The 25,081-nt window shown below is 43.2% G+C and overlaps 1 protein-coding gene across 1 annotated transcript in view; it reads left to right on the forward strand.

The window, feature by feature from the left end:
* The first annotated feature begins 8,199 nt into the window (after positions 1–8,199).
* LOC115203029 (potassium/sodium hyperpolarization-activated cyclic nucleotide-gated channel 4-like) overlaps positions 8,200–25,081 on the forward strand; it is an 89,573-nt gene continuing 72,691 nt past the window's right edge. The window contains exon 1 of the mRNA XM_029767307.1: positions 8,200–9,047. Within this exon, the coding sequence (XP_029623167.1) occupies positions 8,374–9,047 (674 nt within the window). The 5' untranslated portion in view covers positions 8,200–8,373. The remainder of the gene's footprint in view (positions 9,048–25,081) is intronic.

Here is a 25,081-nt window from a genome sequence, read left to right on the forward strand (position 1 = left end):
CATTAAATTAGTGCAGCAGTTTCCCTTACCAGCTGATCATTCTACCACAGCTGCTGTCTGTATATCCTACAACCTGATGAACAAAAGCATGAAGAATGGAATATTAGCGTAAGTATCACCTTTGGACACGCATAGCCTGGGCTGGCATAAAACAATCCCGAGGGGATATGCAGTTCAAGTCGGAAGTTTACATACACTTAGGTTGGAGTCATTAAAACTCATTTTTCAACCACTCCACAAATTTCTTGTTAAAACAAACTATAGTTTTGGCAAGTTGGTTTGGACATCTACTTTGTGCATGACACAAGTAATTTTTTCAACAATTGTTTACAGACAGATTATTTCACTTATAATTCACTGTATCACAATTCCAGTGGGTCAGAAGTTTACATAAACTAAGTTGACTGTGCCTTTAAACAGCTTGGAAAATTCCAGAAAATTATGTCATAGCTTTAGAAGCTTCTGATAGGCTAATTGGCATCATTTGAGTCATTTGGAGGTGTACCTGTGGATGTATTTCAATACCTACCTTCAAACTCTGTGCCTCTTTGCTTGACATCATGGGAAAATCAAAAGAAATCAGCCAAGACCTCAGGAAAAAAATGGTAGACGTCCACAAGTCTGGTTCATCCTTTGGAGCAATTTCCAAACGCCTGAAGGTACCACGTTCATCTGTACAAACAATAGTACGCAAGTATAAACACCATGGGACCACACAGCCGTCATACCGCTCAGGAAGGAGACACGTTCTGTCTCCTAGAGATGAACGTACTTTGGTGCGAAAAGTGCAAATCAATCCCAGAACAACAGCAAAGGACCATGTGAAGATGCTGGAGGAAACAGGTACAAAAGTATCTATATCCACAGTAAAACGAGTCCTATATCGACATAACCTGAAAGGCTGCTCAGCAAGGAATGACCATCGTTATGTTTGGAGGAAAAAGGGGGAGGCTTGCAAGCCGAAGAACACCATCCCAACCGTGAAACACGGGGGTAGCAGCATCATGTTGTGGGGGAGCTTTTCTGCAGGAGGGACTGGTGCACTTCACAAAATAGATGACATCATGAGGAAGGAAAATGATGTGGATATATTGAAGCAACATCTCAAGACATCAATCAGGAAGTTAAAGCTTGGTCGCAAATGGGTCTTCCAAATGGACAATAACCCCAAGCATACTTCCAAAGTTGTGGCAAAATGGCTTAAAACCTCTTAGGGATCCCTTCACCCCCATTCCCGCTCAAATCCCGTTAATAGGATTGCTTTGACAACATCCAGTGATATTGCAGCGTGCCAAATTCAAAAACAGAAATACTCATAATAAGAATTCATAAAACATACAAGTGTTATACGTCAAAATACATCTTAACTTAATCCAGCCGCAGTGTCAGATTTCAAAAAGGCTTTCCCTCGAAAGCAGACCATGCAATTATCTGAGGACAGCACCCCGCATACAAACACATGAAAGTCATATGTCAACCAGCCAGGTGCGACACAAAAGTCAGAAATAACGATATAATTCATGCCTTACTTTTTGAAGATCTTCTTCTGTTGGCACTCCAAAATGTCCCAGAAACATCACAAATGGTCCTTTTTGTTCGATAAATTCCTTCTTTATAGCCCCAAAATGTCAATTTATTTGGCGCGTTTCATTCAGAAATACACCGGTTTCAACTCGCCCAACATGCCTACAAAGTATCTAATAAGTTACCTGTAAACTTGGTCCAAACATTTCAAACAACTTTCCTAATCCAAACTTAGGTACCCTAAAACGTAAATTATCGATAAAATTTAAGACGGGATATACTGTGTTCAATACAGGACAAAAACACAGTGAAGCGTGTTCCAGGTCGCGCGCACCAGAAGACTTGAGTCACTCTGAGTGACACATGGAAAGAGCAGGACTACTTCGTAATTTCTCAAAAGAAAAACATCAACCAATTGCTAAAGACTGTTGACATCTAGTGGAAGCCATAGGAACTGCAACCATATTCATATTAAAAAGGGCTTCCCATAGAAACCTAATGGGAAACAGATTAACCTCAAAACAAAATTCCCCTGGATGGATTGTGCTCGGGGTTTCACCTGCCAAATCAGTTCTGTTATACTCACAGACATTATTCAAACAGTTTTAGAAACTTCAGAGTGTTTTCTATCCAAATCTACTAATAATATGCATATCCTAGCATCTGGGCCTGAGTAGCAGGCAGTTAACTTTGGGCACGCTTTTTATTCGCACGTCAAAATACTGCCCCCTAGCCTTATTAAGGACAAGAAAGTCAAGGTATTGGAGTGGCCATCACAAAGCCCTGACCTCAAACCTATAGAAAATGTTATGGCAGCACGTAAAAAGCATGTGCGAGCAAGGAGGCCTACAAACCTGACTCTGTTACACCAGCTCTGTCAGGAGGAATGGGTCAAAATTCACCCAACTTATTGTGGGAAGCTTGTGGAAGGCTACCCGAAACGTTTGACCCAAATTAAACAATGTAAAGGCAATGCTACCAAATACTAATTGAGTGTATGTAAACTTCTGACACACTGGGAATGTGATTAAAGAAATAGAAGCTGAAATAAATCATTCTCTCTACTATTATTCTGACATTTCACATTCTTAAAATAAAGTGGTGATCCTAACTGACCTAAAACAGGGAATTTTTACTAGGATTAAATGTCAGGAATTGTGAAAAACTGAGTTTAAATATATTTGGCTAAGGTGTATGTAAATTTCCGACTTCAACTGTATCTTTAAAAGGACACGATAGCTATTCAAGAATTGGGGAGAGCTTTGCTTATTTGAAGTTCTCGCTCCTACAGACTGGTCTCATAGACTAGACATATTACTATGATATGTTACATGGTTACATAACATAGAAGGTTACTTATGGCAAAACATTTAAGGAGTGGGGTTGGTCGAGGTGGATGTATAACGCGAACGGCGTGTTCGAATCTAATTACGGAAACTTCAGCATTTTAGCAACTTTTCCACTATTTTCTACTTTTTAACTGCTTATCATGTTAGCTAACCAGTGCTTGATTTGGACTGAAATAGGTGCCGATACTGTTTATATTTAGGTGCAGGAGCTCCACAATACTTTTCAGCTAATATTCTATAAGAGGAACAGGAGCTCAAGCAGTAGAACAGTTAAGGTGCCGGTACTCAGTGAACTCTTACCCAAGTCAAGCTAACCTGACCCACTTTTTTAAAATCTTTATTTAACTAGCCAAGTCAGTTAAGGACAAATTCTTATTTACAATGACGGCCTACCACCAACAGCCCTTAGGGCCTCCCAATCACAGTCAGATGTGATGCAGCCTGGATTCCATCCAAGGACTGCAGGGATGCCTCTTGCATAGAGATGCAGTGCCTTAGACTGCTGCGCCACTTGTAGCCACCCCTTCATCTAACCCTAACCTTAACCCTTTTAGCTAACCCTTCCCCGAACCCTAACTTTAACCTAACTCCTAACCTTAACCCCTAACCCTTTTTTTGGTTCCAAGATGGCGTAGCAGTCAGACGTCTTTGTCTTTGTCCTGTCGTGTCCCTTGTATATATCTTTTTATATATTTTTCTTCGCTAAATCTCAACTTCTAAATACTCTCCTGCAACCTGCCTCACCCAATGTGGCGTGGATCTGTTTTTTTTCTAAGGTATTTCTATTTACTTCGGATCTGGAATCCCTCAACTGAAGCTAGTCAGCTAACTAGCTACCAGCTATCAGTCAGCAAACCACGGCTAGCGGTCATCAGCTAACCTTTAGCTCGGAAAGCTCTCGCCAGTTCGTACAACGTGACTCAAACCAGAGCATAATGGACCTATTTCTTTTCCTCTCCATATCCCCAGATTCCTACCGCAAACTCTGAATATTTTCATCTGGATCTTCGCAACTAGCTAACCGCAATCCCGGGTTACTACTCCTGGCTATTGTTTCCATCCTGGAGCAAGCACCAATTAGCCTGAAGCTAGCCCGGCTAGGGCTCCTGGGCTACCACCGAAGCCCACTTCTGGGCTACAATATCCGGACCCCTTCTACTGCCGGTACGGGGAACGGAACCCCGCCGATCCTCTACGACTGGAATACCGACATAATCTGCCTGAGGATTCCAACAGGCCCCTCAGGCATGACGTCCTCTGATGGCCCATTCTGCTAACCGCGGCCTGCTAGCTACCTAGAGCTACTTGGAACCCTACTAATCCACGACTGGTCTATCGACGTCACCGCACGAAGAGGCAAAAACAGACGTACCTCCATCGCGACGTCCCCCAAAGGCCCTTCTGCTTACTTGCTAGCCCCGGTCTGCTAACTGCTAGCTTGCTTGCCCCGGTCTGCTAACTGCTTGCTTGCTAGCCCCGGTCTGCTAACTGCTGGCTTGCTAGCCCCGGTCTGCTAACTGCTAGCTTGTTAGCCCCGGCCTACTAACTGCTAGCTTATTAGCCCCGGCCTGCTAACTATCTGAATCGCCATGTCCCCAGCCAGCCCAACCACTCACTGGACCCATATGATCACTTGGCTACGCATGCTTCTCTCTAATATCAATATGCCTCGTCCATTACTGTCCTGGTTAGTGATTACTGTCTTATTTCACTGTAGAGCCTCTAGGCCTGCTCAATATGCCTTAATCAACCATGTTATTCCACCTCCTACATATGCGATGACTTCACCTGGTTTAAACGTCTCTAGAGACTACATCTCTCTCATCATTACTCTATGCCTAGGTTTACCTCCAATGTACTCACATCCTACCTTACCTTTGTATGTACACTATGCCTTGAATCTATGCTATCGTGCCCAGAAACCTGCTCCTTTTACATTTACATTTTAGTCATTTAGCAGACGCTCTTATCCAGAGCGACTTACAGTAGTGAATGCATACATTTCAATTCATTTCATACATTTTTTTTTTCTCGTACTTTTACTCTCTCTTCCGAATGTGCTAGACGGCCAGTTCGTATAGCCTTTAGCCGTACCCTTATCCTACTTCTCCTCTGTCCCTCTGGTGATGTAGAGGTTAATCCAGGTGCTGCAGTGCCTAGCTCCACTCCCACTCCCCAGGTGTTCTCATTTGTTGACTTCTGTAACCGTAAAAGCCTTGGTTTCATGCATGTTAACATTAGAAGCCTACTCCCTAAGTTTGTTTTACTCACTGCTTTAGCACACTCTGCCAACCCGGATGTCTTAGCCGTGTCTGAATCCTGGCTTAGGAGAACCACCAAAAACCCTGAAATCTCCATCCCCAACTATAACATTTTCTGCCAAGATAGGACTGCCAAAGGGGGCAGTGTTGCAATCTACTGCAGAGATAGCCTGCAGAGTTCTGTCTTACTATCCAGGTCTGTGCCCAAACAATTCGAGCTTCTACTTCAAAAAATTCACCACCCTCTGCCCCCAGCTGTGCCCTCGATACCATATGTGAATTGATTGCCCCCCATCTATCTTCTGAGCTTGTGCTACTAGGTGACCTAAACTGGGACATGTTTAACACCCCGGCCATCCTAAAATCTAAGCTTGATGCCCTCAATCTCACTCAAATTATCAATGAACCTACCAGGTACAACCCCAAATCCGTAAACACGGGCACCCTCATAGATAACATCCTAACTAACTCGCCCTCCAAATACACCTCTGCTGTTTTCAATCAAGATCTCAGCGATCACTGCCTCATTGCCTGTATCCGTAATGGGTCTGCGGTCAAACGACCACCCCTCATCACTGTGAAACGCTCCCTAAAACACTTCTGCGAGCAGGCCTTTCTAATCGACCTGGCCGGGGTATCCTGGAATCACATTGACCTCATCACGTCAGTAGAGGATGCCTGGTTATTCTTTAAAAGAGCCTTCCTCACCATCTTAAATAAGCATGCCCCATTCATTTAAAAAAAAACTAGGAATAGATATAGTCCTTGGTTCACTCATGACCTGTCTGCCCTTGACCAGCACAAAAACATCCTGTGGCGTTCTGCATAAGCATCGAATAGCCCCCATGATATGCAACTTTTCAGGGAAGTTAGGAACCAATATACACAGGCAGTTAGGAAAGCTAAGGCTAGCTTTTTCAAACAGAAATGTGCATCCTGTAGTACAAACTCAAAAAAGTTCTGGGACACTGTAAAGTCCATGGAGAATAAGAGCACCTCCTCCCAGCTGCCCACTGCACTGAGGCTAGGAAACACTGTCACCACCGATAAATGGGGGTGCCACAGAGTTCAATTCACAGGCCGACTCTTTTCTCTGAATACATCAATGATGTCGCTCTTGCTGCTGGTGATTCTCTGATCCACCTCTACGCAGACGACACCATTCTGTATACTTCTGGCCCCTCTTTGGACACTGTGTTAACCAGACGAGCTTCAATACCATACAACTCTCCTTCCGTGGCCTCCAACTGCTCTTAAATGCAAGTAAAACTAAATGCATGCTATTCAATCGATCGCTGCCTGCACCCGCCCGCCCGTCCAGAATCACCACTCTGGACGGTTCTGACTTAGAATATGTGGACAACTACAAATACCTAGGTGTCTGGTTAGACTGTAAACTCTCCTTCCAGACTCACATTAAGCATCTCCAATCAAAAATTACATCTAGAATCGGCTTCCTATATCGCACCAAAGCATCCTTCACTCATGCTGCCAAACATACCCTCGTAAAACTGACCATCCTACCGATCCTCGACTTCGGCGATGTCATCTATAAAATAGCCTCCAACACTCTACTCAACAAATTGGATGCAGTCTATCACAGTGCCATCCGTTTTGTCACCAAAGCCCCATATACTACCCACCACTGCGACCTGTATGCTCTCGTTTGTTGGCCCTCACTTCATACTCGTCGCCAAATCCACTGGCTACAGGTTATCTACAAGTCTCTGCTAGGTAAAGCCCTGCCTTATCTCAGCTCACTGGTCACCATAGCAGCACCCACTCGTAGCACTCGCTCCAGCAGGTATATCTCACTGGTCACCCCCAAAGCCAATTCTTCCTTTGGTCGCCTTTCCTTCCAGTTCTCTGTTGCCAATGACTGGAACGAACTGCAAAAATCACTGAAGCTGGAGACTCATATCTCCCTCACTAGCTTTAAGCACCAGCTGTCAGAGCAGCTCACAGATCACTGCACCTGTACATAACCCATCTGTAAACAGCCCATCTATGTACCTCATCCCCATACTGTATTTATTTATTTATCTTGCTCCTTTGCACCCCAGTATCTCTACTTGCACATTCATCTTCTGCACATCTACCATTCCAGTGTTTAATTGCCATATTGTAATTACTTCGCCACCATGGCCTATTTATTGCCTTAACTCCCTTATCTTACCTCATTTGCACTCACTGTATATAGACTTTTTGTTTTTATTTTTTCTACTGTATTATTGACTATGTTTTGTTTATTCCATGTGTAACTCTGTGTTGTTGTGTGTGTTGAATTGCTATGCTTTATCTTGGCCAGGTCACAGTTGCAAATGAGAACTTGTTCTCAACTAGCCTACCTGGTTAAATAAAGGTGAAATAAAAAAATAAAAAATGCAAGCTTGTGTTAGCCACCTAGCTAGCATTAGCCACCACAAATTGGAATTCGTAACATAATCTTTTGCAAATTCGTAACATATTAAATGAATTGCAAGTCGTAACATATCATAGTAATTTGTAACATATCATACAAAATGGATGATGGACATCCCCAAATGAATACATACCATATGAAAGGTAACATATCATACTAAATGGAGTGTCTCCGATTTATGTAGACTACAGAGTAATACGAAATGCTCTAAAACCACGTTGGCTCCTATGGCAACCCATCAGCTTCATGAATATTCATCCTACCAGAATGCTTGGGACAATAGGTGTCAGCGGGTCCTTGGATGCTGCTGCTGATGCAGCCTATGGTGCGTGATTGCATTGCATTGTTTATTATTGAGAGGCAGCTGACACGAATTTGGAGGAAAATAGCATCCCTCCTTCCGCTGTTCATGACCTCCTCGTCTCCTCTCTGTCAGTCGGCACGTCCCTCACGTATCATGCTAAGGTGGCTTCTACCAGCTTTCTCCCCTCACTTGGTGCGCACACGGTTGGAGCGTACGTGCCTACCATGAGTGTTATGGTGAATCGGACTGTCAATGCAGCGAGAGAAGGCATATCTAAACTGTAAGGTAATGATCGAGAAAGGAGCCTCTTCCTGTATTTGCACTAGAAGAGCCACAGCCGCCCGTGTCATGTGTATCAGTGTAATGCTTTCAGGGTTTGAGATTAGCTCCAGACTGGTCGCTCTCACTCACAGATAGGGAGCTGTGGGGTTCGTGGCTATACTTCTCAACAATAACCATCCTATTCTGGACATCTATTGCATTTGAAATTGTTCGTTCCGTTTCAATGTCATAATGGACAGGTTGCACTCCTCCATGCGTAAAAGGCTCTACAGTTTGCCACAGCATATTGGACAGAAAGCTTCTATCATGGGCGAAGGAGAAGACGGCGACAAGGACACCCGGAGGAAGAGTATTAGGATGAAACCCTTGCCGTCACCAACCTCCAGAGGAAGCTTCAAAGGCATCGGGGAGACCAGAAGTGGAGACACGGTGATCATGGAGACGGACATTGGGAGACCAACGAAGACCAGTTTAAACGGAGATTGTCGGAGATTTCGTGGCAGTCTCTCCTCCATCACCAGTCGGCATGTGCACGACTCAGACTCCGCGGAGCAGAGGCGCCTCATCACGGAAGGAGACGTCACCCCGAGCGAGGAGAGCCCCCCCGGAGCTATTGGCGGCGGGGCGGACCAAGGTGCGCAAGGCGCCAGCGGTGGTGGTGCCCAACATGCTTCTCTTGACCAGGAATCAGGGTTCATAAAGTTGGATGGCATTGATCAAATTTCGCCGGACGACGAGAGATTGTACCAGGCAGGATTCATACACAGGCAGTTTGGGGCTATGCTGCAACCGGGGGTCAACAAGTTCTCCCTAAGGATGTTTGGGAGCGAAAAGGCGGTGGAACGGGAACAAGAGCGGGTTAAATCCGCCGGATTTTGGATAATTCACCCTTACAGTGATTTCAGGTAACTAACTCCATTGCGCTCTGGTCAGACGTCAGAGCGTCATGCGCGGATGAAGTGTAGGTAGGATGCGTTCATACACACTCACCTAGCCTACAAGGTAAATGAAATGGGTACTTTATTTTCAACTGATAATTTCACTATCTCACTATGAGGCACAATGGCAAATGCATTAGTGATAGGGTATTTAATGATGGCATCAGAAAATGCAGTCATCTCGGAAATAAAAGGATACAAGGATAAAAGGATACATTTGGTTTAGCCCTAATTCTGTGCATAAATGTGTGTGGAACAATTTGTTTAATGAATTGAAATCTAATCAAAAATAATTTACACGTCTGAGAATTACATAATCCCATGATACTTACTCTTCATTTTAAATGTATTTATTAGACATCAGCTATAATATAGCTATAACTTATTCAACATTGGAAATACAACGATAAAGTCAAAAAAGTCAAATAAATGAGTAAGTTAATATATAGGTGGCGTCAGAATAATGTGTGTGCAGGAACAGGCCAAACATCACACGCATAGATGGTTCTCAAAGGTGTCTGTTCAGTTTTTAAAACAGAATCAATAGAAGTGCACCAATGTAATGTTCTCTCTTTTTCATTAAATCCACGTTATATTCAGGGAAATGATTTATCACTAATCAATGTACAGCAACTCTATTGGCTTTATGTGAGGTGATGTGCTAATGACTGAGTAATTAGCCCCCCCCCCCCACACACACTAGTATTTAAGGTTTCAGGTTTCATGTGTTCAAAATTATCATAACCAATTCTACCTATAAATTACCTGTATCATTCTTCAAGTTTTCATATGAGGTATAAACGGAAGTGCAGCCTCATTCTCTTGTTATTCATTAAGTATTGCCCTTGACTGTGACATTGGCTATACAGTACAGTGCATGCATCTGATGTAATGTAAAGCACAGGATTGCTTAGCATTATGGACATTGTCCATTATTGATACTATACCTCAAGGGCCTACTGGCCATAGGTCCAAAAACATACAGTGAATCCTGAAGTATATCCAGAGAATGGGTGAAACATTATGGTGAAACGTAGCTACAGAGAGTATGATATACAGCACAAACCAATATGAACGTAGCCTGCATTTATAAAGCATTTTCACACATTTTCAGAATAAGCAGTGATCTTTATAATCCCAATAATGTCAGTAAGTTAATAACAACCTCTTACATAGGTTTCATTTATTCAGTGGATTGTAATCATTCAGCTCATGCATGTAATATAGGATGGATTAGGAGGGAATATTTTATTAAGGAATAATGTTTTTACTCCAAAAGTGGAATACAGTATCGCAGTAACCAGATACAAAGTTTGATATTGCAATTGTAATATTTGTTATGCATAATTTAAATAGTAAATATATATTGTACAATATCATATCATACTGTATTATATTAAACTATATTACAGTTGAACACAATTTGAAACAAATTAGAGTAATATACATGAATGCTTATTGTTCTTTCATGTATGAGTTCAACCAAATTATCTCAAATTCATTAAACATTTGAGAGGTGATCTTAACTTACCAAGTCATCATACTTTTCGGTATTCTGATACGTTCAAAAATATTTAGGTCGTTGCCACATTTTGTCTCTGGCTGCCATATTGGGTACCTGTATCAGCGTTTCAAGGACAGTGAAATGGCACATGAAAACCTTTTCAAAAGTTGACCTCTTACCTCATGCTTACCTTATTTTTTTGAGGTGACACTGAATTGTCAACTGGACATACACCATCTCTAATCATATAGTTCAAATAAAAGCCTCCAGATATTGACATTACATGTTGGCTAATGCCTTTATTGTTACCAGACGAAACGCTAAGTGCAAAAATGTAACATATTGTTGTGAAAGACAATAGCAGAAGCCTAATTGCCCGACAGATCTTTCCCTGTCCTTGACATTTGATTTGATCCAGCTAGTTTGTCTTTGGTTCATCTACTGTACACTTTATATAATGATATACAGTAATACCACATCCAACCCCATCACCTGTCACACAAGCAGAAGGTGTGTCATAACAGTAGTGCTTCAAGAACAAGACCAGGTTTGTCTCGCTTGTGAGAGACAAGTTTGCGTGACGAGTGTTTACAGGCAGGGTAGGCTGGCGGCCAGAGAGGGAGAGGGGGAGCAGGCAGGCAGCAGTGTCAGGCAGGCAGACACAGCCCAGGGCTGTGGATAGAGAGAGAAGGGCTCAGGGAAAGGAAGGCACTCTCCATGGAAAACAGACTGATTTATCTGCTTTTTTCCCCATTGGTCTTGTGAATCTACACAGACATTCTGCTGCCTTCACATCACAGGATGGTGCACATTTCTCAGATGCCTGGATTACTTAGCTCAGGCTGCCAAGAAAAGAAATGGGATGTAATTTGCTTTGCCTTTGCAAGAAGTGTATGTGTCTGTGTGTGGGTGTGTGTGTGCACTGTGGAAGTGACAGTATATAATAGTAGAAATGCATATCTGTGTAAGTTGGGAGTTGAATCATACGATTTATTGTACCATCATTTTTGATTTGTTTCATCCAGGGACATATTCCAACAGTGTTGAGTAACCTTCATAGTACACAGTATTCAGTAACTGGAACACTGGATTCCTTTTGTCTTATTGTCAGTATTCTGACTATGTTTACGCATTTCATACCAAGATTATTGGATGATTTCTTTCTCAGTGGGGAGTACTGGTATTCAGCGAGGGCTAGATCACAGATCTAGCTGCAATCAATTACCTGGCTGTTACCCCTCTCTCCCACCACAAGGGCCATCATCTTTCCCAATGTGACCCCTCCCACTTGTACCACTACAGTTAGCACCTCCTACACCAAAGTCACTCCTCTGTCTCCCACACCTGCAATTGCCTCCCACTCTTGCTATAATTACCTACACCCCCAACTCCCCTCTTTCCCCTTCTAAAGACGTGAGATGAGAGTTACTCTATGGACAGGAGTCTGCCATTTCTATTATACCCTCTCCCTCGGTATCTACAGTCTCTGACTCCCCCTGGCATCCAACACATCCTAATGTCCAGTGGCCATGCCTGCCAAGTGGCATGAGAATCAGGTCAATCACTTGCCCTGCTCAGTGTGTGTGGGAGGGTGTTACTGTATATCGGCGTAATTATATTTGAAACATTTCGGCTAGCTGACAGCAGTTTACACGCTATAAAATCAGTTGACTGTGATTATATGGGACGTTCCTCTCACTTGTGCAATTAAAAATCTCTTTCAGTCCTGACTCATTGTTAACTGGTCTGCTATCATTATAATTTAGTCATCCAGTTGATGCCTTTACCCTTAACATAGGTCACGATGAACATTCTGTGCTTCAGCAAGCTTAAGTGTCCCCATTGAAGTACAATACTCTGCTAATGAGAAGTCTTGAAAACCCGACCTAGGGTTTGGTTTCAATGATGGAATCTTTTGGTGTAGAGGAACTGTCACTGCCTACGTTACTACTTTATCAGCTTAAATAAACTACAAAATAGTTGCAAGCAAGATGGAGATCACAGAGGCTATTTTTAATGAGTATGTTTCCCAAGTGGCTAGTTTGCACTGGTTTTAGTTAAGGTAGTTGATGCAAAGGTATTGACTGCAAACTTTGGTTCTGAATCGCGACGTTCTGGCATGTCTGCCTCGTGATTTATTGGGAGTGTCTGCAGATTTTTTGTCTTCCCTTATCGACGTAGGCAGTGTGTTGCCTAGTCACTGTGTTGCTTACGGTCGGGTTTTTGATACTAGCTAATGAGTGCAGCTGTCTAAATGTATATGAGATGAGCAAACAAACTACTTTTTTGCAGTGTCATCCCACTAAGCACCCTCCACTAACAGGTTGTATAGTTACAGACTTGTGTGAGAGATTGGATTAATTCTTGTTTGCGTGGAGAATCATTGTACCATCTAAATCGCTGTGAATTATATTTTCCATAACCAAAAATATTGTATTTTCATCTGTTTGAAGCTGGTGTACAAAACCGAAAGTAAAACATGTAAAAACAAAACTTAACAACTGGAAGCATAGAAATAGCGGACATAGAACATATCTACTGCTTCTTAGACTTGCTTTCAATGAGAATGACATATCTATAACTCACATTTCTATGTGAATTTGGTCAGGTCACCTAAAAAGTTGTATATTGCCGCTTTAAAAGAGGAGGATTATGATAATGAGGAAGTGTTTGTTTCTGTGTTGTTGCCATAGAATAAACACAAAATAGTGCCCCCCGCAGGTATATTGACTACAATCAGAGACAGAAATAACACATGGCTGAAATTAAAGTATTGAAGGAGATGAAGGATTATCTTGTAATGGGCATGGTTGGAGAAGTCAGAACTCTGTGATTGAGTTTCAATTTCCCTGGCTGCACCAAAGCCTTTGCTATTTAATATTGTCATAATAAGCACAAATTAAAGTGTCACTGGGAGTCACACACAGTCATGACTACAGAAATTCAGCAATATTTTCTCTTCTCAACTATTGTATAACGTTGAGAGGGAGAGGAGGAGCACAGCACATCTTCTGAGGGGAAAAGACGGCTTAAAAATGGCATCGTAATCCAATCTAAAGGCTCATTTCCAGAGCCAAAGCTGTACAGCCTCATTTCTGCTCATTGCTGAACATGCGTCTTCTTCCTTCCTGTGGGGAAGTGATGTAGTCAGCCAGCCAGCCAACCAGCCTGCAGCAGATGTGATTGATTGGTGTTTTGTATGGGGTGAATCAGTGAGAGATTTGGCAAGGTTAATGACGGATGATGTGGCAGCAAAACGTTGTTCTCCAATCTGTAAGTACCTTTTAATAACCTTGTAATTCAGCAGCACCCTTAACGATGCATCATCAGTAGTACTATACTGTTTAATACTGCCGTATCTCCACGGAGTTGGAAAAAGACAAGACTTTTAACATGAAAGCTTATTTTGGTTTTAAAGACTCTATTAAGCATAAAACAGTGCTGCCAACCCAATCAGAAGAGGAGGTTAACCTGGCCTGCTGTGTCTGTCAATCAGTCGACTCCCTCCCTCCATCTCACCCTCTGCCAGGAGATTCCCTGTTCAAACCTTCAAACCCCACGTCTCACCAGGCGTTTTATTCATCCTGCATAACCATCGCCATCTCCCCAAAGAGATTTCACTTGGCAGTAAAAAAGGCCTCTAGAAAGACATCTTCTAGTTCCTCCTCCTCCTGTTACCTTTCCAGAGGAATACATTAAAGAGAAGTAGAGCAGATTTAGAAGACAGAATGCACATTACTGTAGGTCGGATGCTTTTCAAGGGCCAAGAAACACCTTTATGTCCAAATGTGCATTAGCAGAAATACTTCCTTCTGAATGCGTATTGTGACCCATTAGTTCAGCTTGCTTTAACTCCCCATGACAGGGTTATTATCCTGTTTCTAAAATACATCTCTGCTTGGAAATGTACTGTAGCGATCAGCCTGTAAAACTGGGATAAGAGTTGTGGCTGTCATTATGAAACTAAAGGGGAATGATTGCTGCTGAATCAAAACTGTTGCAAATGTTTCAGCAGCTCAAAAGTAAATATATGAAATGTCCCTTGTATTCCAGTCTGGACAATTATTCTGTGTGTATAAAGGCTTCAGATTATATCCCCTTTTTGGTTCATCCAAACAATAATGGTATCCCAATTCAAAATGAGGTCGTATAACTGACTCCACCATTTCCATTTCAGTACATAAATGAAGATTGCACACTGAATGAAAGCAGAACTGTATTTGTATGGTGGCTCGTCATATTGATCTTGTGACAGTGCTTTATAAATGTGTCTGTTGGAAGCACAACAAATAGCTTGTCATACAGAAATTCAGCTTTGCCTGTTCAGTCATTGATTATTTCATAGGTTGAGAAAACTATAGGCTAAATCAATGTACAGTAGACTGTTTCTAATACACTATAGTGACTGGGTACTAAAACCTCTCGGAAAACTGCCATTTGAATGACAAATGACACAGGTGTAATACACGGCTGCAATGCTCTAGTACTGTTCCTCTGCTTGCTGACACACACGCACACACACACACACTTTATCGCTCTCTCTCGACTTGCTCGTAGCTCAGGTAGAACGGGAGGGGGTGGGATCAGATGACAGTGTTGTCTACGTTCAGCCAGGTTGATTACAGTTGATTTGAGGGTGCGTTTTCATATTGATTTGTTTGGGTCTTGCGGGACCTCTAGCTTGTCATTGGGTGATTTATAGAAAATGAGCTGGGAGGAAATAATGCAGGCTCTCCACCCTGCATGGTGGCCACATGCAGCCGTAGGCTCGGACTGACTATTGGTGGGTGTTGGGAGTGAGTGTCGCTCCCAGCTCCGGCCCCCAGCCAGCCCTCATGGAGCATGTCTCTCCTCTCCACGGCACTCTCCACGGCACTCCACAGTACAGTGATAATAGCCTATGGAGTAGGGGATGCCATAGTGGGGAAACGGGTGCGGCGGAGGAGTCATTGCACCCTTTTTTAATTTAGTGAATGTAAAGCACAGGATTAGCGAGAGCTCTGGGTCTGGCCGAGCCTGAGAGTGGGGTAATCAAAAGAGGCTGCTGCCGTGTCCATCCACCAATATTAGGAGCACACATCACATCACAGGAGATTATTACAACACAATTTATTTAATGGAGGGAGGATGGGACGGAGAGGTTGAGGGTGGGCCGTGCCGTGGGGGAGGGCTGCCAGTCAACGTGGCAGGCGGCAGAGTGATTGAAATGTACCGTGTGACCTCCGTACACTTGTGGGAGCGTGACACGCAAAGCAAACACGCCTCATTTGAGAATATATGTATGTTTATGTATGTCAATGTATTTTTTCCCTAGTATGTCATTTAATTAGAAATTAACAATAGCGTTGGTAATCTGCAGGGGTGAGGTTATATTGATCGATATACATTTTATTTATGTATTTTTGTCACCTGGCAAATGCTGTGTTGGTTCGTTGTGTGTCCTTCCCTTTGCTCTGTCCTCTGCTCATCAATTTATAATCTCACCAGGTGGATTCACAACCCCAGACAGCCCAGATCCATTCACGAGTTTTTCTTCTTTTAACACTTTTCACTATCAAATGTGTTTTTCTTGCTGCTAGACGTCTGTGATTATTGTCCCGCGGACCAGTGGTAAATATGTCAGTTTCACTTATCTCAGCGTTTCAGGGGGTGTGTTGTGTGATGTGAAAAAGTTATTTTTCTCTCTATTCATCACCCTACAGTGAAGGAGAAAGTCTCAAGCCGTGTGTGTGTTTGTGTGTGTGTGTGTGTGTGTGTGTGTGTGTGTGTGTGTGTGTGTGTGTGTGTGTGTGTGCCGTTGGTGTGACATCTAGGTGACCTAGAGCTCTGTAGACCTGCCTGCTACAGCCTGCTAGACATAACTATCCCCAGGCCATTTGGATAAAAGACCTGTGATAGGAGAATATAGAATGAACCAGCATTCCCAAATGAGATAGGTGGAGGAAAAGGGAGAGGGAGTCTAGATTCTCTGACTAAAATCTATGTGGATTACAGTCAGATATCATTGTGGTGATGTTTCTTAATCTGGGGATATGATGGCAGCCTTGTGAAATTAACATCAACATTTCTTGAAGAAATAGAAGTTTGATTTGTAATCATCGAAGCCAGCTGAAGCAGTAAATACCATTCCTGCAGGTTCCAGTGACACATTACTGTGTGGATCAGTGACATGCGGGGAGGTTGGTGGCTGGTGAGGCACTAGCTATTATCAAAGCCAGATTTACTCACAAATAAACCTTGCTGAAGCCCAAGTTCACCATACAACAGATAGCTCCAACAACCACAGTGACATAGGCTATTAACCGAAATTGACAAAAAGATTCACCAAATGTAGGCCTAAATACCATTGTAGCCAAGATACACAAGCGATAGCCTCCGATGGCCGCATATTTCATATCATCCGACGCTGCTCAACTCAGCCCCACCATGTCATAGACCAAAGTAGCCAATCACAATTACAAACAATAGGTGGCATTAAAATACCAGTATATGGACACAATTCCACCAATGCACCGCACGTGCAAGAAGGCACACACACATATGATTATGAGAAATATTATTACACACATATAATTAATAACATTGCTGTCACACCCTGATCAGTTTCACCTGTCTTCGTTATTGTCTCCACCCCCTCCAGGTGTCGCTTGTTTTCCCCAGTGTATTTATCCCTGTGTTTCCTGTCTCTCTGTGCCAGTTCGTCTTGTATGTTCGTCAAGTCAACCAGCGTGATTTTCCCGTACTCCTTTTGCTATTCTCTTTTTGATAGCCCTCCCGGTTTTGACTCCTGCCTGACTCTGGACTTCTTTCCCGCCTGCCTGATCATCCTGCCTGCCCTGACCTTGATTCTGCCTGCCCTTTGGTACCTTTTGGACTCGAAACTGGTTTTGACCCTTTTGCCTGTCCACGACCATTCTCTTGCCTTCCCCTATTGGATTAATAAATATTGTAAGACTCTAACCATCTGCCTCCTGTGTCTGCATCTGGGTTTTGCCTTGTGTCATGATAATTGCTAACGGTCCAATTATCACGTTTCAGGTAAGACCCAAATGCAGACTGTGTCGAAGTAACAATGTTTATTACAGCAACGAGGCAGGCAAATGACAGGTCAAGGCAAGCAGGTGTCGATTATCCAGAGAAGTGGGGCAAAGGTACAGGATGGCAGGCTGGCACAGGGTGGGCAGAAAAGGTCAAAACCAGGAATAATCTAGAGACTGGCACAGAGGGGAAACCGCTGGTAGGCTTTATGAAACAAAACAAACTGGCACCAGACAAACAGAACACAGTTATAAATACACTGGATAATGAGGAAGATGTGCGACACCTGGAGGGGGGTGGAGACAAGCACAAAGACAGGTGAAACAGATCAGGGCGTGACACAGTACCCAACCCCCCCCCCCCCCCCCCCCCCCCCCAAGGACGCCACATGGCGTCCTACCTGGGCCTATACCTGGTTGAGCGTGGTGCCGGCGTTGGAACTCAGAGATGAGGCCTGGGTCCAGGATGTCCCTAGCAGAGACCCAGCACCTCTCCTCTGGGCCATAACCCTCCCAGTCAACCAGGTACTGGAATCCCCTGCCCCAAGGTCGAACCTTCAGGAGACGCCTCACAATGTACGCCGGTTGGCCGTCGATGAGATGGGGAGAGGGGTGGGCCTGGAAACAGGAGACAAAGGGCTGTGAGACATGGGTTTACATCTAGACACATGAAAAGTAGGAAGTATACGGAGGTTACGGAGCAACAGAGGACAAACAGCAGAGGGGCTAATAATCTTGGAGCAGGGAAGAATGGTCTCAGCTTCTGGAGGTGTAGCCGCAGGGCTATAGCAGCGTGCCAGCGCATCAGGCTTGACATTCTTGGGTACCGGTTGGTGTTGCGGAAGCGAAGTGGCCCGGGTCTTACTGAACCCCTCCCTGAGGTCCTGGTACTCCGCAGGAATGGTAGAGAGGTCCGGGGCAATTTCCAAGCCCCCAAGAAGACGTCCTGGGGCAGGCAGAGCTGACTTCAGGCAATGCGTGTGGCAGAATGGGCTCAAGCCCACGATGACACCAGTAGACCAATCAATAGAGGGATTGTGTCGCTGGAGCCATGAGAATCCCAACACCACGGGAACCTGCGGAGACTCAATTAGCAGGAATTGGATCGTCTCGCTGTGGTTCCCCCGACACTCGTAGGTTGATGGGGGTGGTATGGTGGGTGACCCGGCCTATGGAGCGCCGGTCCAGCGCTCTAACGTCCATGGGAATGGAGAGGGGCTGAGTGGGGATGCCCAGCTCGGACACCAGGGTAACGTCTATAAGGCTCATATTGGCCCCTGAGTCGATGAGTATCTGGAGAGACTTGGAACTGATCGCCCCATAGCAGGGTGGCATGGAGAGGGCGGGCGGGTAAAGGGAGAAGCAAAATTATCCTTAAGACCCACCAGAGTACTCATTCCTACAAATGAGCTAGGTCTCATGAAGGGACAGGTAGACACATGACCGGCAGTACCGCGATACAGACAACTCTGGGTGTTAAGTCTGCGTACGCGTTCGGCTGGAGACAGCCTAGCCCTGCCCAGCTGCATTGGCTCGGGAAGAGACAAATCGGCAGTCTTCGGAGGCTCTTGGAGGAACTCAGGTAAGCTTGGATCCTCTCGGGGACGTAGACGCCGGGGACTTCCGGAGTTCATCAGATGCAAGGTGGGATCCTTGAGTGAGCAATTGGGACCACAATCAGACCTCTTCTCCCTCCTATGTTCCCGTAGCCGTTCATCGATCCGGATGGTTAAGGCGATGAGTGAGTCGAGATTCGTCAGTAGTTCCCGGGCTGCAAGCTCATTGGAATAAAAGGCATAAATCAAAGGTATTACTTATATTATCAAGGTGAACAAAGCAAACTTGACCGAACAATGCAACCCAATCTCCAATTAAAACGGCAGGTAGTGGCATAACTGCAGTTACAGAATTAAGCCATGGCTTTAAGTTTTAATTATGCCATGTGGTGCCGTATTTTAGCTGTCAGTAAAACTCTGCAAAAGTGAAACTAAAACTTAAGTTTAGGCATTAACTCAGAATGGTTAAGGTTAGGGATAGGTTTAAAATGTTATGTCTCTGTGTCCAGTATGAAGGAAGTTAGAGGTAGTTTTGCGAGCCAAAGCAAAGTAGCCTAAGTGCAATGACTGGAAGTTTATTGGTATCTGCTAGCATGCCAAAATCCCGAAGTATCCCTTTAAGTTTAGGCATTAATTCTGAGTGGTTAAGGTTTGGGAAAGGCTTAAAACTAAAAAACTAAAAACGAGTGTCTAGCACTGCGATTGAACACGTGACCCTCAGAGCCGGAGTCTGCGGCTTAAACGCCCATCCACCATCCCCATCCCAAACACCCTAGCAGGTTGCAAGCCTATTAGAAGGTAATAGGTGCTCACATTGCCCCTAGTAGACAGTGTAGCTTCCACATTTCAACAGGTTCAAACGTAATCTGGTACCGGCAGAATCGGCACATCCTGGAGTATCCCGTAACAGAATGAGCTGGAACAATGATGAAAATTAGCTTCAGAAGAAAGTATTTTATAAGATAGCTGAGGCCGTGGCCAGGATTCAGCAGGTTAACGGTGGTGCTCAATGGACAGCACCTCTGTCTAGCCGTCTATAATTCTTACCGTTTGTGGACAGGCAAGTAGACGGTTTGTGGGCACAGTTAGTTTCACACGCACTGGTTACGTTTTACAAGTTTGAAAAGGCTAATAAACAATTATTCTCATATTCATTCAACAGTACCCTAACCCGCAAATTGCAAACAAAAATGCATTTAGGTCTACCTTTACTTGTAAATTAAGTCTATTCATCTGTCCTAACATCACTGACTGCTTAAATCAAATCATTCTGTATTCTGCTTGATGTAGGCCTACCCAAAAACATGAAGTCTTCAAGTGTCTGGGTTCATCATTACCACGAAATGCTCCCCTAAGCATGTTGCTTTAATAAGGTCCTTCTTTTCCTTTAGGCTACCTTCCCACTGGGCACAGACGTCAAATCAACATCTATTCCACATTGGTTCAACGTAATTCCATTGTAATGACGTGGAAACAACGCTGATTCAACCAATGTGTGCCCAGTGGGTTAGCATTGTGCATTGTCACATGTTGGTTTTGCTGCTCATTTGTCTTGTTGGGTATGCATGGGTCTCCGAGCTGTGTGTTAATAGTTTAAACAGACAGCTCGGTGCATTCAGCTTGTCAACACTTCTTAAAAAACAAGTAGTGATGAAGTAAATCTCTCCTCCACTTTGAGCCATGAGTGATTGACATGCATATCATTAATGTTAGCTCTCCGTGTACATTTAAGGGCCAGCCGTGCTGCCCTATTCTAAGCCATTTGTAAAGTCCCTCTTTGTGACCACATGACTGAACAGTAGTCCAGGTGTGACAAAACTAGGGCCTGTAGGACCTGGTCAAACACCATTTCTTTCAAAAAGTTTACCTAGGGTTGGTAACATGCTGATTGTTTGGCTATTTGAGCCAGCATTCTTAGGTAGCGGAATGACTTTTGCAAATAGGAGTGGCAATAATTTTCCATCCAAGTTGTCAAATCAGTGTCTTGTCATTGTTGATAGACAACAATCCATTTTTCACCTCTTCCACACTCACTTCAAAATTCCAATGCTTGTCTTTCAACATTTGATCAGTTATACTTGGATTTGTAGTGTCAGCATCTGTTGCTGGCATGTCATGCCTAAGTTTGCTAATCTTGCCAATGAAAAAATCATTAAAGTAATTGGCAATATCAGTGGGTTTTGGGATGCATGAGCCATCTGATTAAATGAATGATGGAGCTGAGTTTGTCTTTTTGCCCAAAATGTCATTTAAGGTGCTCCATAGCTTTTTACTGTCATTCTTTATATCATTTATCTTTGTTTCATAGTCTAGTTTAGTCACATGACTTCTCAATTTGCAGTACGTTCGCCAATCCGTTGTGCAGCCAGACTTATTTGCCATTCCTTATACCTCATCCCTCTCAACCATACCATTTTTTAAAGTCCTCATCAATCCACGGGGATTCAACCGTTTTTACAGTCATTTTCTTAATGGGTGCGTGCTTATTAGTAACTGGAATAAGCAATTTCATAAACGTGTCAAGTGCAGCGTCTGTTTGCTCCTCATTACACACCACGGACTAACAAATATTATTTACATCAACAACATAGGAATCACTACAAAACTTATTGTATGACCTCTTATACACTATATTAGGCCCAGCCTTTGGAACTAGATATGGCTACTATATTGTGATCACTACATCCGATGGATCTAGATACTGCTTTCAAGCTAATTTCTGCAGCATTAGTGAAGATGTGTTCAATATACAGTATGTTAATGATTTCATTCCTTGTGCTGTTTGTAACTACCCTGGTAGGTTGACTTATAACCTGAACCAGGTTGCAGGCACTAGTTACAGTTTGAAGCTTTTTCTTGAGTGGGCAGCTTGATGAAAGCCAGTCATTATTTAAATCACCCATCAAATATACCTCTCTGTTGAGATCACATACATTATCAAGCATTTCACACATGTTATCCAGATACTGACTGTTAACACTTGGTGGTCTATAGCAGCTTCCCACCAGAATGGGCTTTAGGTGAGGCAGATGAACCTGTAGCCATATTACTTCAACACTATTTAACAAACATGAGATCCTCTCTAAGCTTTACAGGAATGTGGTTCTGAATATAAACAGCAACACCTCCACACTCAATATTAGGAAGGTGTTCCTAATCTTTTGTCCACTCAGTGTAGATAATGAGTGTCTATAGATAGTGAGTGTCTGTAGATAGTGAGTGTCTGTAGATAGTGAGTGTCTGTAGATAGTGAGTGTCTGTAGATAGTGAGTGTAGATAGTGAGTGTCTGTAGATAGTGTGTGTCTGTAGATAGTGAGTGTCTGTAAATAGTGTCTATAGATAGTGAGTGCCTGTAGATAGTGAGTGTCTGTAAATAGTGTCTATAGATAGTGAGTGTCTGTAGATAGTGAGTGTCTATAGAGAGTGAGTGTCTGTAAATAGTGTCTATAGATAGTGAGTGACTATATAGAGTGAGTAGAGAGTGATTGTCTGTAGAGAGTGATTTTCTGTAGATAGTGAGTGTCTGTAGATAGTGTGTGTCTGTAGATAGATAGTGTCTATAGATAGTGTCGGTTAATAGTGTCTGTTAATAGTGTCTGTAGATAGTGTCTGTAGATAGTGAGTGTCTGTAGATAGTGAGTGTCTGGGCCTCCGTCCCAGTCTCAAATCTCTAGAAGACAGAAATAGGTTTCCCTCAAGAATTTCCCTGTATTTAGCGCCATCTATCATTCCTTCAATTCTGACCAGTTTCCCAGTCCCTGCCGATGGAAAAACATCCCCACAGCATGATGCTGCCACCACCATGCTTCACTGTGGGTATGGTGTTCTCGGGGTGATGAGAGGTGTTAGGTTTTCGCCAGACATATCGTTTTCCTTGATGGCCAGAAATCTCAATTTTAGTCTCATCTGACCAGAGTACCTTCTTCCATATGTTTGGGGAGTCTCCCACGTGCCTTTTGGCAAACACCAAACGTGTTTGCTTATTTTTGTCTTTAAGCAATGGCTTTTTTTCTGGCCACTCTTCCGTAGGCCAGGTCGCAGTTGTAAATGAGAACTTGTTTTCAACTAGCCTACCTGGTTAAATAAAGGTGAAATAAATAAATAAATAAAGCCCAGCTCTTTGGAGTGTATCTCCGCTGTGGACCTTTAAAGCTCCTTCAGGGTTATCTTTGGTCTCTTTGTTGCCTCTCTGATTAATGCCCTCCTTGCCTGGTCCGTGAGTTTTGGTGGGCCGCCCTCTCTTGGCAGGTTTGTTGTGGTGCCATATTCTTTCCATTTTTTAATAATGGATTTAATGGTGCTCCGTGGGATGTTCAAAGTTTCTGAAATGTATTTATAACCCAACCCTGATCTGTACTTCTCCACAACTTTGTCCCTGACCTGTTTGGAGAGCTCCTTGGTCTTCATGGTGTCGCTTGCTTGGTGGTGCCCCTTGGTTAGTGGTGTTGCAGACTCTGGGGCCTTTCAGAACAGGTGTATATGTATATTGCACACAGGTGGACTTTATTTAAATAACAATGTGACTTCTGAAGGTAATTGGTCGCACCAGATATTATTTTAGGGGCTTCATAGCAAAAGGGGTGAATACATATGCGCGCACCACTTTTCAGGTTTTTATTTTTTAGAATTTTTTTAAACCTCAAATTTTTTTCATTTCACTTCACAATATGGACTATTTTGTGAATGTCCGTTACATGTAATCCAAATAAAAATCATTTTAAATTACAGGTTGTAATGCAACAAAATAGGAAAAACGCCAAGGGGGATGAATACTTTTGCAAGGCACTGTAGTGTCTATAGATAGTGTCAATATATAGTGACTGTCTATAGATATTGTTTATAGATAGTGTCTGTAGATATTGAGTGTCTATAGATATTGTTTATAGATAGTGTCTATAGATAGTGTCTATATATAGTGACTGTCTATAGATAGTGTCAATATATAGTGACTGTCTATAGATAGTGTCTATAGATAGTGTCAGTATATAGTGACTGTCTATAGATATTGTTTATAGATAGTGTCTATAGATAGTGAGTGTCTGTAGATATTGAGTGTCTATAGATAGTGTCTGTAGAGAGTGAGTGTCTATAGATTGTGTCTGTAGATATTGAGTGTCTATATATAGTGTCTATTAATAGTGTCTGTAGATAGTGAGTGGCTGTAGATAGTGAGTGTCTATAGATTGTGTCTGTAGATAGTGAGTGTCTATATATAGTGTCTATAGATAGTGTCTGTAGATAGTGAGTGTCTGTAGATAGTGAGTGTCTGTAGATAGTGAGTGTGTGTAGATAGTGTCTGTAGATAGATAGTGTCTGTAGATAGTTTATATAGATAGTGAGTTTCTGTATATACTGTATACACTTCTCCGATAGAGTTCAGTATGTCAAATCCGAGGGCCTGTTGTCCGGACCTCTGGCAGTCTCTATGGGGGTGCCACAGGGTTCAATTCTCGGGCCGACACTCTTCTCTGTACACATCAATGATGTCGCTCTCGCTGCTGGTGATTCTCTGATCCACCTCTACGCAGACGACACCATTCTGTATACCTCTGGCCCTTCTTTGGACACTGTGTTAACTAACCTCCAGATGAGCTTCAATGCCATACAATTCTCCTTCCGTGGCCTCCAACTGCTCTTAAATGCAAGTAAAACTAAATGCATGCTCTTCAACCGTTCGCTGCCCGCACCTGCCTGCCCGGCTAGCATCACTACTCTTGACGGTTCTGACTTAGAATATGTGGACAACTACAACTACCTAGGTGTCTGGTTAGACTGTAAACTCTCCTTCCAGACTCATATTAAACATCTCCAATCCAAAATTAAATCTAGAATCTGCTTCCTATTTCGCAACAAAGCATCCTTCACTAATACTGCCGAACATACCCTCGTAAAACTGACCATCC

Source organism: Salmo trutta, chromosome 12 (assembly GCF_901001165.1).
Source record: "Salmo trutta chromosome 12, fSalTru1.1, whole genome shotgun sequence".
NCBI lineage: Eukaryota > Metazoa > Chordata > Actinopteri > Salmoniformes > Salmonidae > Salmo > Salmo trutta.